The 14463-nt window shown below is 40.9% G+C and overlaps 1 protein-coding gene across 1 annotated transcript; it reads left to right on the forward strand.

Moving 5' to 3' along the window:
* The first annotated feature begins 11525 nt into the window (after positions 1 to 11525).
* LOC139178883 (butyrophilin subfamily 1 member A1-like) lies at positions 11526 to 14146 on the forward strand. Its single transcript, XM_070777692.1, has 4 exons — positions 11526 to 11692; positions 12184 to 12210; positions 12789 to 12815; positions 12991 to 14146. Exons 1-4 carry the CDS (start codon positions 11644 to 11646, stop codon positions 13512 to 13514), a joined length of 627 nt encoding a protein of 208 aa, XP_070633793.1. The 5' UTR covers positions 11526 to 11643; the 3' UTR covers positions 13515 to 14146.
* Positions 14147 to 14463: the final 317 nt, after the last annotated feature.

The following is a 14463-nucleotide window of genomic DNA, read 5'->3' on the forward strand; positions in this document are numbered from 1 at the left end:
CTAGATGGAGCTTTGTTGGCAAAGTAATGTCTTCCTATAGCTGGTCCTTTATGAGTAAAAGGGAGATCTGTAAGGAGGGAGGTCAATATCTTGTCAGGATTGTGAATTTGATCAATTGAATATAAATAACATATGTATGATGAAAAGATTCTCCTCTGTATGTGTGATAAAAAGAGTTGTTATGTGAGTCCATTTGCCTGTGGAAATGAGACGCACCTATCCTCCAGGAGAGGAGATGGATAAGTAAATCCAACAATCACTGGCCAGGGTTGGGTTTTAGGTATTGAGTAAACGATGGATCAGATTTAGAGTTCTGAATAGGTAGGCAAGGTTTGGGGAAGGGTGAGTTATAGGCAAGGTATTATTGTGAGGTTTGGACTGTAAAAGAAGAGGGAGTAATAGTAAAATCATGATGTGATGTCTCATGTCTAAGGGGAGAAAATTATAAAAATAAGAATCCAGGTGTAGAAAGAAATTTGAGTGTGAACTCTATGAAATCTCCCTGGAGCCAAAGATTGTTTATAAAGTCAAGGAGTAAAGGGCAATCAGTAACAATGGTGTCTCCAGGAAAGGTAAGGGTTTGTGTTACTATGTGAAGAAAAGTGGATAATGAATTCATCTTGGCTGATCACAGTAAGAGGAGGACCACGCTCCAGAAAAAAAAAAAAAACAAGAACTATGCAGAAGTAGGTAAAGCAGAGGGAAAGCTTTTGAATAATAGTCCACTCAGGGGGAGACATAAAGTCCTATTGCGAATAAGGTAGGTAGGGGAAATCCCAGTCCAATTAGTAACCAGTACATCTGTTTTTATTTTATTGATTGGTATTTGGTTTCGGCTATTCTGTTTCTTCAGGAATTCCATCCAGTCAAAGCCTGGTGGGTCTCAGAACAGTGCTGGTGTAGCAAAGAGTTTCGAGCTAGGAATGTTTCTTAGTGGAGATGGAGAGACTCCTGGGGCCCATTCTAATCTAGAGATGGTGGCTCAGCTGGTAAAGAATCTGCCTGCAATGCAGGAGACCTGGAATCGATCCCTGGGTTGGGAAGATCCCCTGAAGAAGAGAACGGCTTCCCACTCCAGTTTTCTGGCCTGGAGAATTCCATGGACTATTTCATATGGTCGCAAAGATCAGACATGACTGAGCGACTTTTACTTTCATTTTCACAAAACGATGAGTAAAGACATGCCAGTTTAGCAGCTGTGGTATGGTTAAAGCAACCTCAAATGGACCAGTCGATCGAGGCTGGAGAGCTTTATAGTATAAGGTCTTAAGTAGGACTCCCAGTATGAGTGTTAGGTCAGCTGGATTTGTTTGATGAGGCCTTGGGAGAGAGTGATGTGCATGCTTTCTCACAAGGGGTCTAATAAGATTAAGGATGGGAAGATACTCTTCTAGCAAGGGGCTTGCAGTAGGGAATTGACCTAAGAGAAAAGGGCATCCATACATGAGCTCAAAAGGACTGAGGAAAGACAGAGCCCGTGGAGTAGCCCTAATGCAACCCAAAGCCATGGGAAGGAATTCAGTCCATGGCCTTTGTAGTTCTAGAGTTTGGTTAGGTGTGTTTTGAGAATAGACTTTGCCTTTTCTACTTTTCCTGAGGTTTGGGGTCTGTAAGGAATATATAGTTTCCAGGTTATGCCAAGGGATTGGGCTACTTGTTGAGTGATTTGGGAAATAAAAGCTGGCCATTTTCAGATTGGAGGGGGAGTGGGAGGCCAAGGGATGATTTCTCATATGAGAAACTGTGTTACCTCTGAGGCAGTTTCTGATCTCATAGGCAAAGCCTCAATCCACCCTGAAAAAGTGTCTACTAGAGTAAGCATGAGTTTTATTTTTCATGTTGGAGGCATGTGAGCAAAGTCAGTTTACCAGTCATCCCCTGGGATAGTTGAGCCTGATGTGTTGGGAATGAGAAAATAAGCTTTAAGTCTCCCTGCAGTGAGACTGAGGAGCAGATAATGCAAGACTGAGTGATTTGTTGTAGGACTGAAAGAAGGTTAGGATAAGTGATAAGAGATCTTAAGAGATGATAAAGCAGTTTAGTGCCTATGTGTAGGGCCTGATGAATGTGCAGGGCCTGATAAATGTCCATAAGAATCTGTGTGGCCTGAGATTTGGGGAGAAGATAACAGCTCTGTTTTTGTAACATCTCTCTTTGTGGTTGTGCTCCCTCTTATAATAATCATGTTTTTTACTTCAGAGAAGTAAAGAGGCTTTATGTTGGGGATTACTATGAGTTGTTGAGCAGGTGATGGGAGTGAGGCTTATTTTGCTTCTCTGTCTGTGGCATTGTTGCCCCATGAAATGGGGTCTGAGGCCACCTGGTGACCTGGACAATGTATGATGCCTACTTCAGTTGGCATGTTATCTGCATTTAAAGGCTGGAGTATAAATGGGGCATTAGTTATGGGAGAGCCTTTCATAAATAAGAGCCTTCATTCTTTCAAGATGGCAGCATGTGAGTGTATGATGTGGAGAGTATATTTAGAATCAGTGTACATGTTTGTTCTGTTAGCTATGAGGGTAAGTGCTCTAGTTAGTGCAATAAGTTCTGCCTATTGGGAAGAGGTTCCTGAGGGGATGGGTTGGGAATCAATAACTTCAGACAACTGCATGTGCAGCTATCTTTTTTTTCCTTCTGATGTCGTAACAAAACTGCCATCAATATACCAAGTAAAGTCAGGGTTATTTAAAGGGGCTGAGGAAATGTGCAAGAAATGGTCAGGTCTTCTAATGCCTCTTTACAAGTATGGATGGGGGACTCAGAAAAATTAGGAATAAGTGTGGCAGAGTTGAGAGTAGGACAGCATTCAAAGAAGAACATGGGAGATTCAGGAAGGGCGACATGAATTAGTTGGATGTGTAGAAGAGATAGAAGTGAGAGGGTAACAGGCAGGAAGGCCAGGGGTCTCCAAATAGAGGAAATAGCCTGCAAGTGTCAGACATTTTTATCTCTCTTAAGCGGCAGGAGGAAACAAACTAGCAATATTTTTTCCTTCTCTATACAAATTTAAAGGGAGGTTTCTCTTAAAATATTGTGTTGCCATAATGACACCCGGCTTCGCCTGAAGTTAGCTATTCTCGAGTCTAGAGATAAACAATGCCTTTTTCTTATGAAAATGTTTGTCTTAAGCTATGCTAATGTACTATGCCTTTACCCCAAACTCTGTCTCCAAGTCGGTTCTGCCTCTTGGCCCAGAACCTACTTGACAAACCAGTATGGATATTGTTCCCCTAATCTATGTAAATGAAACTATTTGTATGGTGGTCTGCCCTTCTTCAAGATTCAAGTTAATCATGTTATGGCCCAGGATAAACCATTTGGTGCCAAGATTATCCCAAAATGCATCTTATGGGTGAGGGGCCTGGTGCCATTCTGAATTTTAAGACACTCCTTTCTTTCATTAACAGACTGCTAGTGACTATATAACATCCAGCTAAAGACTAGCAGAGGGGTACTCTTCTGCCCCCTTCTGATGCCTATGTCAGAAGCTTTCTCTATCTCCTTTATACTTTCATAAAACTTTATTACACAAAAGCTCTGAGCGATCAAGCCTCGTCTCTGGCCCCGGATTGAATTCTTCTCCTTCGGGGGCCAAGAATCCCGGTGTATTCGCGTGACTCAACAACAACCTTTCAGAAGGGTCATGGATTTGTGAGAAAGTAAGTCCTTAAAGTCATGTGGTGAATGAATGACAGTGGGCCCTTCAAAAGTATGTTTTTTACTTTCCTGAACAAGCAGTGCAGCTGCTGCCAGAGCATGCAGACTTACTGGCCATCCTCAGTATCTAATTGCTTTGATAGATAAGTAATAGGGTCAAAGGAGGGGCCCTGATTTTGTCCCAAAACTCCTAGGGCAATTTTGTGTCTCTCAGTAGTGTAGAGTATAAAGGAGTGAGAAAGGTCAGAAGTGTTAGAACTGGGGCTGAGAAAATGGCTTGCTTAAGGCTGTTAAAGCCTGAATGCGTATTTGATTTTAGCCGTAGGGATTTTGAAAGATCTTCTCTGGTGGTTGATATAGGGATTGTGCCAAGAGGGCAAAATTAGAAATCCAAAATTAGATATCCAGCTAATCCCAAGGACAGGATCTCTGTTTTGGATGTAGGGAGTGGTAGGGTGGATATAAGGGCCTTTCTACCAGAAGTGATATATCTTTTGGTTGGTGTCAAAAGGACTCTGAGATAGGTGACTCTAGGAAGAGAGAGCTGAACCTTGGTTGGAGATACTCTATACCCTCAATTGACTACAAAATTGAGTTATATAGTATATTGTTGAGAGTGTGTAAGTGAAGGACTACAAAGGAGGACATCACCCACATATTGGGGGACAGTACTTGGAATAAGGTCAAGAGAGGTTAGGTCTGATGCTAGAGCTTGGCCAAAGAAATGAGGGCTTTCACGAAAGCCTTGTGGGAGGACTGTCCACGTCAGCTATTGGGAGTGATGATTGTATGAATCAGTCCAGGTAAAGGGAAAGAGGTCTTGAGAGTCTGGGTGTAAAAAGATGGTAAAGAAGGCATCCTTGCAGTCTAGAAGAGTGAAGTGGGTAGTGGAAGAGGGAATGAGAGAGAAGAGTCTAGGGATTTGGAATTACTGAGTGTATGGGAATAACAGTTGCAATGATAAGTCTCAGGTCCTGGATCAGGTGATAGGAGCTATTTGGCTTTTTGATGGGTAAGATAGGGGTATTATAGGGAGAGTGGGTTGGGCACAAGAGACCCTGATGTAGGAGTTTAGCAATGATAGGCTTTAGCCCTTATTGATATTTCTGAGAGATGGAGTATGGTTGTTGATTGCGGAATATAGAGGGGCCTTTGAGACAAATATGAATTGGAGCATGGTGAGAGTTGACAGATGGGTTGTCTGTATCACAAACTATGGGGTTTATGGACAAGGAGGGCAATGGGGAAGGGGAAGGGGAAGAGGAGGTGGGATTGAGGAGCAGTAACCAGACTAGACCAGAAGGTGGACTTGGGATAGTAATAGAGGCTTTGAATTTTGAAAAAAGTTCTCTCAAAAGAATAGGAGTGGGGCATTTTAGGAGTAGGAGAAAAGAATGGGAAAATGGGGTATCTTGAAGTGTGCAAGATAAAGGCTCAGTTTTCATGGCATAAACATTAAACAGTCAACCCGCATAACAGAGACCTGAGAAGCCTTGGTTTTTCCAGAGTAGGCAGGCATAGCAGAGTAAGTGGCCCACGTGTTGATGAGAAAAGAGATTGGCTTATCTGCCACTGTGAGAGTTACTCTGGGTTCAGTAGACGTGATGAGAGTTGGGGCCTGGAGCCCTGGGCACCTTCAGTCTTCAGCGGAAAGCCTGAGGAAGCTAGGCAGAGCTGGGTCAGAGGATTCATGCTCAGGACCAGGAGGGGATGTCTGATCCCTAGAGGGGAATTTGGGAACTTGACCTTCCAATGTCCCTTTATGCCACAGCTGGTACACTGACCTGGAGAGAGCCGCAGGTCTATGCAAGAATGGCTCAGTGGCCTTCTTTGCCACATTTGAAGCAAGGCAGGTGGCTTCTTGTCTTTGTTGGTTGATGGAGGTTTGGAGCCATGGAGGGCAGAGGCTAAAAGGTGGTATTTGGCCTGATCTCATTGGGCTTCCTCTAGCTTTGCCTGTTCTTCCTGGTTATTGAAAATCTTAAAAGCTAAATTTAAAAGGTCTTGTTAGAAGGTTTAGGAGCTTCTTCTGCTTTTTAGTTTCTTTAGGATGTCTGGGGACTATTGGGAGATAAAATGGGTATTAAGGACAGTGGTGCCTTCTGTGGAAGTAGGGTCTAATCTTGTATATTTTTCTGGACTTCTGTTAACCTGGCTAGAAATTGTTCTGGGTATTCATCTAGTCCTTGAGTTATTAGCCAGAGCATATCAAAGTTGACTCTATTATCTGGCCATTGATGAGTAGTACCTTAATAGCAACTCAAGCCAATCAGACACTAAAGGTGTCCCCACAAGAGAGAGCAACGATGTAGTCTTCACAAGATCTAAAATGTTTACTCCCAAAAATAGTCTAAGAAAGTAAAGGGCCTTCATTGTACAGGCAGTGCACTGAAGGAGAAGATGGCAAAGGCCTTATAGTTAGGGACCCTTTATGACAAATTCCCTCAAAATTGGCATGCTCTGAGAGGTAGCATGACTGAGAGTTGCTCAGTCATGTCTGATGTGACCCCATGGACTATATCCTGCCAGGCTCCTCTGTCCATGAAATTCTCCAGACAAGAATACTGGAGTGGATAGCCATTCTCTTCTCCAGGAGATCTTCTGACCCAGGGATTGAAGCCAGGTTTCCTGCACTACCAGCAGATTATTTACCAAGAGTTGTCATAACCAGACAAAAAGGTTGCTCGGAATTCTAGTCTATTTGACGGGCTGCCATATATAGACCATATGTTACTGGGGTCCAGCCCCGGTTGGATCCAGGGATTCCCTCGGGAGGACGGTGTTGGCGATTGAGAGAAATAGAGAAAGAGATAAGAAAGAATTTTGCAGTTAAGAAAATAGAGGAGAGAAAAGAGGCTGATATTCCTTAGTTTACTCAGAAAGCCAATAAAGCCCCAGCATGGGACTTGCTCTGTTCATGTAGGCTGCAGATGCCCACTCAATAGCTGAAGGTGCCCCACCTTAGGCACCTTCTCGAGTGGGTCTCAGAAGCCCAGGCAGGAAATTGAACACAGAGGGCCCCTGCACTCCAGGGAATCAGCCTGAAAAGGAAAAGGAAAGAGAAAGAACGACATGAGGAGACCAAGCTTTGGTGAGCAAGGCCCACACTTTATTTTCCAAAGTAGTTTTTATACCTTAAGTTGTGCATAGAGGATAATGGGGGGAGGGGTGGAGTCATGCAAGGTCAGCAGTCCTTGATTCTTATCGAAGCCAGGCTTTCTTTCTGCAAACTTATCATATGCAAAAGCTTTAGGTGATTTACATCATCTCCTGGCCAGGAGGCCTGTTAACATTTTATGACCCTTTCTTCAGAAAACTTATTTTTCTCTAAAGGTGATTATTCTAAAGTCAGGTGCCACCCTCAAAAAGCATTAGATAAAGTTGCATTCCTATAAGGCAAAAGTGTGGTGGGCTATAACAAGAAAAGAATTAACTCAAGGGTCCAAGGTTACAAACATCAAAGCTACTACTTACATTTCTATATACCAACTATATTAATCAATACACTCCCAGGGACACAGTAGGTAAGGGATATGGAAACTTTGCAGCAAGCATTAGCTCAACAAAGAAATCTTCTACTAGTCTTATTCTAAGAATTTTAACACTGAGAAGCTCTGCATTGTTAGAATATCTTAAGCTTCCTGTGCCTTTCGTGGTTGGGAGGCTGTGAACAATCACATGCGTAGCTGCAGGAGTCCAAACAAACCTGTCAGGCAAACTAGAAAGTCATCAGAGGGGTTTGAATTGAAACACTCCTATTACGCCCAGGAGACTTATTAACTAGAGTTTTAAGTTGATTTTCTTCAGAGAAAGGTGGTCGGAGATAGCCCCTGTTAATGTCAGAGGAGTTGGTAAAAGTCATAAAATAGTAAAACAGACAGATTCTGGTTTTGGGGTAGATGCTCAGGCAGATCCGGTGGGGATGAGGGGGCGGGGGGCGTTGCGCCCTTGAGCCCTGACTCGCCTTGCCCATCAGGGCTCTCCCACATGACCTTGTCATGGGTGGGAACTCCCGTGCTGGCTCCCACCAATATGTTACCTTGGTATGCAGAGAACACACCCTCAAAACACAGAAAAAAATCTGAGAAGAGGAGGTAAAACATTTACATCGCAAAGACACAAGGACAAAAGTGCAAGTTCGCCCATAGAAAAGGTTTTTTTTTTTCCCCCTTTAAAGTCATAATTCTGAAAAGATGTTCCAACAAGCAAGGTCTTTTTTATCTGTGCATGCAAAAATATAATTTTGGTATGTCAGTTCAGTTCAGTTCAGTCACTCAGTCACGTCCGACTCTTTGGGAGCCCATGAATCGCAGCACGCCAGGCTTGCCTATCCATCACCAACTGCCAGAGTTCACTCAGACTCATGTCCATCGAGTCAGTGATGCCATCTAGCCATCTCATCCTCTGTCCTCCCCTTCTCCTCCTGCCCCCAATCCCTCCCAGCATCAGAGTCTTTTCCAATGAGTCAACTCTTCGCATGGGGTGGCCAATGTACTGGAGTTTCAGCTTGAGCATCATTCCTTCCAAAGGACACCCAGGGCTGATCTCCTTTAGAATGGACTGGTTGGATCTCCTTGCAGTCCAAGGGACTCTCAAGAGTCTTCTCCAACACCACAGTTCAAAAGCATCAATTTTTCGGTACTCAGCTTCCTTCACAGTCCAACTCTCACATCCATACATGACCACTGGAAAAACCATAGCTTTGACTAAACGGACCTTTGTTGGCAAAGTAATGTCTCTGCTTTTCAACATGCTATCTAGATTGGTCATAACTTTTCTTCCAAGGAGTAAGCGTCTTTTAATTTCATGGCTGCAGTCACCATCTGCAGTGATTTTGCAGCCCAAAAAAATAAAGTCTGACACTGTTTCCACTGTTTCCCCATCTATTTCCCATGAAGTGATGTCAAAAGAGCCTCATTTTGCCCATTTTTAGGGTGAAATGTCTTTTAATTCACAACAAAGCAAGTACTTGTAAGTATAAATGCTGTACATACACAACAAAATCGTCCCAATGTGTCTCAACTGAGGATAAACCTCTCAGTGTCTTTCAACTGAGCAAAAGTTTCTCAGTGTCTTTTACCTGTTGACCTAATGGTCTGGGAACAAGTGATGATAATGAAGACAGAACACAAAATCTGGAGCAATGGGTCAGAAGACCTGCAGCCTCTACTGGACTGAGATGCAGAGTCCACTCTGAGTCCAGCTTTTGTTGCTAATTGCAGACTACAAGACTTTATTTGATCTTATCTTTCCCAACACACTACACTGACATAGTCCAGATCTCCTTGTTTTTACCCCAGGCTGTTCCCATCTGGGCTAGTCTCAGGAACAATTAGCAACTGCGTAGGCAATGTTCATGCCTGATGCCAACCCGGTGTTCCAAAGTCCATACTTTCATGATCCCAGTCATACTCCCTTCCGGGTTCACCCTTGGGGTTTGTAACAAGAAGATTATTCTTAAGAAAAACACAGTTTCTTAATATATGCTGTTTTTCCAGGTGCAATTCTATGAAATTTCTCAGGGCTGTGAAAGTACATTATCAAGAATTCCCACTACATTCACCCAGGCATCTCTTCTTGACACTAAATTTCAGACAGAGATTTAACACCACAGACTAAAACTCAGGCTCATCAGTAAAATGGGAGATCCAAGATCCACCCAGAATCATCTGGACTCTCTGAGGAGGCAGATGGGCACAAAAAACTTCTGCTAGTGACAAAGCTAGAGATCCTCATGGAGTTCAGGTGAAGGAGAGAAGTATGTTTTTGGTTCCTTTGTTGGTCACCAAACCAAAATTATTGACTGAAAAACAAATGCACAAGCTTAAAGTTTCAAGTTATGTTTTATCTGGGGACCTTACTCAGGACTACAATCTGGGAGACAGGATCCCAGAGAGTTCTGAGGAACTCTTCCAGAGAGGTAAGAAAGGATTCAAGATATCTTGAAGTTTTTACTGGGGGGAGGGGGGGAACTGTAGTAGAAACACATCAAGATTACCTCTGAGAATAATTTTAAAAAGAATGAAACAGGCATCTCAAGTTAATGATGTTAATGCCTTTCTATGTGTGGTAAGATATAAGTGTCTGGGCTCACCGAAATTATTCCTTTGACATGCATCATAACTACTGGGCCAGTATCCTGTTTTTCTCCATCCTGAATCCACTCTCGGGTTCTGATGGCTTCATGGTGAGCAATATTCATTGCTTACCAAAATGTCAGGTTAAGATTTTTTTCTCTGCAAGAACAAATCTTCCATTCTACCCAAGATAAAAATACTTGTTTCCTTGGTATTTTTCAGGACTTTTTGTTTCTTTGGTTTTTTTTTTTCTAATTACATTCATCTTATCTATTTACTGAGCAGTGGAATTTTATTTTCACTTTCATATACTATATTGCTTTTCCTTGAAATTGGCATGAGGTTTTCCATTATATTTTTCAGAACAACTCAAGAAAGAAAATGGTAAGTTTTATGACCTTTTAAAAAGATTTATTTCCTAGACATGTTTTTTCCTCTTATTTTATTTTCTGTATTGGCTTTCCTTGAAATTTACATGAGTTTTTCCATTATATTTTTCAGAACAACTCAAGAAAGAAAATGGTAAGTTTTATGACTTTTTTAAAAAGATTTATTTCCTATATATATTTTTCCTCTTATTTTATTTTCTGTATTGGTTTTCCTTGAAATCTACCTGAGTTTTTCCTTTATATTTTTCAGAACAATTCAAGAAAGAAATTGGTAACCTTTGTGACTTTTTTTTTTAATTAAAAAAAAATTTGACATGAATCCACCACGGGTGTACATGTGTTCCCCATCCTGAACCCCCCTCCCACCTCCCTCCCTCCCATCCCTCTGGGTCATCCCAATGCACCAGCCCCGAGCACCCTGTCTCATGCATCGAACCTGGACTGGTGATTCATTTCACATATGATAATATACATGTTTCAATACCATTCTCTCAACTCATCCCACCCTCACCCTCTCCCACAGAGTCCAAAAGGCTGTTCTATACATCTGTGTCTCTTTTCCTGTGACTTTTTAAAAAAGATTTATTTCCTAGATATAGTTTTCCTCTTATGACATTCGCCTCTTACATACTCCTGTCTTTCCTTTGCCTTCTTGTGAATTTCAAATTACCTTATCCATTTTCTTTTTGGCTTCATGAACTCCTCCTGTATTAAGTCTCTTAATTCCCTCCTCTAGTTTTTAATCTTCCTTTTTATTTTATCTTTCTGGTGATTACCATGACTTCATTATAAGGTTGGTGGAAAAAAAAAGATTGGTGAGATCAAAGGGATTAAGCTAAGAAGAATGTTGTTATTTCCATTCAATAGAAAGTTTCTTTTAACTTTGGTTTTTCTCATGTGCTCTGAGATGGAGTCCCCATTTTTTATATATTATATTCTTTCAACTTAAGAATAGTGTTCAGACTCCAAAGCTGCTGAATAAGTTCTTCCTTTGTTGACCTTTCAAACACTTTGCATATACTAATGTCAAGTGTAATCTTGATACACTTTGCTTGACCATAATCTCCAGTAATCTAAGGTATATAAATATTTTTACATGAATTTGCATCACTTTTTCTTTCCAAGCAAAATTATTACTGTTTATTCATTTTTATTTTAACTATTTAATAGCTAATTCAACAAATTTCTCTTCCTTCAGGGTCTTGAACATACATTTTTCAGTCACTCAAATAAACTTCATTGATATTTTATATGTAAATTCTATGGCTATTTTCTAAAATAATTCTACATTATTTTTAGTATCCTACTACAAGAATTATTAAATCTTTATGTCCATTCATATCTGATTATATTCTTCAAACTATAGTGAAGTTTCCAGATGGAATGAACTTTACACATTTCTTTCATTGCTTTTGAAATGGACATTACTTAGCAAGTTTCAGACACAAATATTGACAGATGTATGGCATTACTTGCATCTTCTTCATGATGTTAAGAAAATTTGTTTATATACATGCATGATTGTGTATTTTCTTTCAGAGAGGAAGAAGGCTCAATTCAAGTCTGGTGAGTAATGATTATCTCTCAGACACCTTCACTGTTCTGTTTTTCTTAGGTTCTGCCCCTATGCTAGTGGGATAGAATGCAAAAATATTTTTAAAAAAAATGTTTAGTGTAAGCAAAACAGCACTGGAAGCATTATCTTTATAAATATCAATGCTTTAATAAATTCTCTCTGAAGTGAAGCCACTAATGATGACTCAGCATGTAATCCTTCCTCTCCCCTTTCCTTCTTTCCATCTCTGCTCCTTCCTTCATGCTTCTATCCCTGCCACCTTTGTTTTTTCTATACTTCTATCTATCCTTCACCTGATAATTTTATCACCATGTTTGAAATTGGAATATAAGGATATAGGATATAAAGAGAAAGTTCAAAGGATTCAATAGAAGAAATAGGACAAAGACAAATATTTCTTATATTTGCTTTTAACATAACAAAAAAGACAAAGAAGACATGCAAGAATAAAAGTTGTTTTTTCTATTTTGTTCATTTGCAGCATGGAGGGAAATACCATTATATGCTGGTAAGCAACATGGACTCTGATGAAGAAAATTCTATTATCAAAGATATTTTAAATGAACACCCTACTGTGTGCAAAATGGTTTGCTGAAAATCAAGGAAACTCCAAGGCTTTATTCCATGAATTCAGTAGATTGCTCATTATTCTAACAGATAATAATATGTTTGGAACATTACATCTTAACAGCTTTATTATTTTTAGTTGCATATAACATTGTGATTTGAGTGAAGGTAGAATGGTTATCATCTGCTAAAATTTGAAGAATCTAAAGTGAACAATAAGTTATTTGTTCAGACCCATCATATCCTGTATTTCCTTTCAAACATCCCAAATAGATTGCAAATATTTGTCCTATATGAATTTTGGATGAGGAGAGCATAGCATTGGCACAGGTCTTCAAGTCATACATAATTTAGCATCTTGTAAAAAGAGGTTCAAGTGTATAAAAAGAGGTTGGTTTTTCTTTTCTTTTTTTGTTGCTGTTATTCTTCAATTAAGACGTTTATTACCATAGTATTCTGGACAGACAGGAAGCTCTATCCGTCAGATGATGGATTCTTATGTTCATTTGCTCTTTGCAGACTGGAGGAAAGAAGAGTTCCAGACTGGTAAGTCTGTAATGATCCAAAAGAGACCCAGCTCCTTGTGGGGTAGTCCCAGGGAGGATGGGTGAGGGAGGTGAACTGGATCTTCCCAGGGCCAGAGGAGCCCTCACGGAAGGGAGACTGTGGCCTAAGCCTACTGAGACCCTCCCAGAAACTTGATGATCCCTTGTCTTTGCAGTAAATCTGACTCTGGATGCAGCCACTGCCCATCCTGCCCTCTTCCTGTCTGAAGAGGGGAGAAGAGTAACATGGCAAGAACCATGTCAGGAACTTCCCAGCTGCCCAGAGAGATTTGTCTCCATTCCCTGTGTGCTTGGTCAGCTACACGTCAGCTCAGAGAGATACTTCTGGGAGGTGGAGGTTCAGGACACACATTCCTGGGACCTGGGAGTTTGTAGGAATAATGTAGCAAGGAAGGGGAGGGTCACAGTGTCACCGCAGAATGGTTTCTGGGCCATTAGGCTCTATGACGGGGAGTACTGGGGCCTCACATCCCCAGAAACTTCTCTTACTCTAAAAGAAAAACTCTGTAGGGTGGGAGTATTCGTTGATTATAAGGCTGGAGATGTATCTTTCTATAACATGACAGATGGATCCCACATCTACACATTTTCCAAACAAGCATTTTATGGTGGCCTAAGACCACTTTTTAGACTTTGGTCCTCTGACTCAGGCCCTCTGACCATTGTCCAGGTGGACTAGAACACAATGATGCTGTAATTCATATGCCTAACCTTCCATGATGATTACAGTTCTCCCCACTAGACACAAATTTTTTTTCTTCCTCCTTTACTGACTTATTCTCAGTTGAAGCTCTGATACACAGACTGATGGTTGTCTCCCATATTAATTCTCCCTTCTTCCTAAGTTATAGGTCCCTCTTCTTATCACTATGCCTATGACAGCCTAGTACAAAGATTAGATTTCCTTGCATCCCCTGCTGAATGTGACTAAATTATGACCAGTGCATTTTAAGATGAATTATTCTGTATGACTCTTTGGAAAAGACCCTGATCCTGGGAAAAATTGAGGGCAGAGGAGAAGAGGATGACAGAGGATGAAGTGGTTGGATGGCAACACTGATTCAGTGGACATGAACTTGGGCAAACTCTGGGAGATGGTGAGGGACAAGGAAGCGTGGAGTGCTACAGTCTGTGGGGTTGTGAAAAGTTGGGTACAGCTTGTCAACTAAACAACAATATTCAGTATGATCTCTGGAATGTGTTCTTAAAGGAAAATTATGTGATTTTCTTCTTTTCTCTAATTATTTGGATGGCTGGAATGTGCCATGATGGATGGATCTCTAAGAACATCTCTGACCATGTAATATGATACAGACAGAAAAGATATTGATAGAATGAGTCTAGAGTTTTGACAGCTTTATGAAACTACTATATGCTCACTTTCTGAATTACTTCCAGTAAGAAATAAATTTTATATCTTTAAACCATTTGTATGTTGTATTTTTGTCTGTTGTGACTGAATCCAATACTAACTCAATCACCCTCCCTTTAAGGATGGTGGCAGATGACTTCCACAGTTGAATATTCAGATGAAACAGTAAATGTAAAGTCCTGTACTTGCTTGCTCAGCTACTCCAGTGTGTCAGTCTCATTTAGGGTCTTCCAATTTCTCCTGAATCCTCAGTACC

Source organism: Bos indicus, chromosome 23, assembly GCF_029378745.1.
Source record: "Bos indicus isolate NIAB-ARS_2022 breed Sahiwal x Tharparkar chromosome 23, NIAB-ARS_B.indTharparkar_mat_pri_1.0, whole genome shotgun sequence".
NCBI lineage: Eukaryota > Metazoa > Chordata > Mammalia > Artiodactyla > Bovidae > Bos > Bos indicus.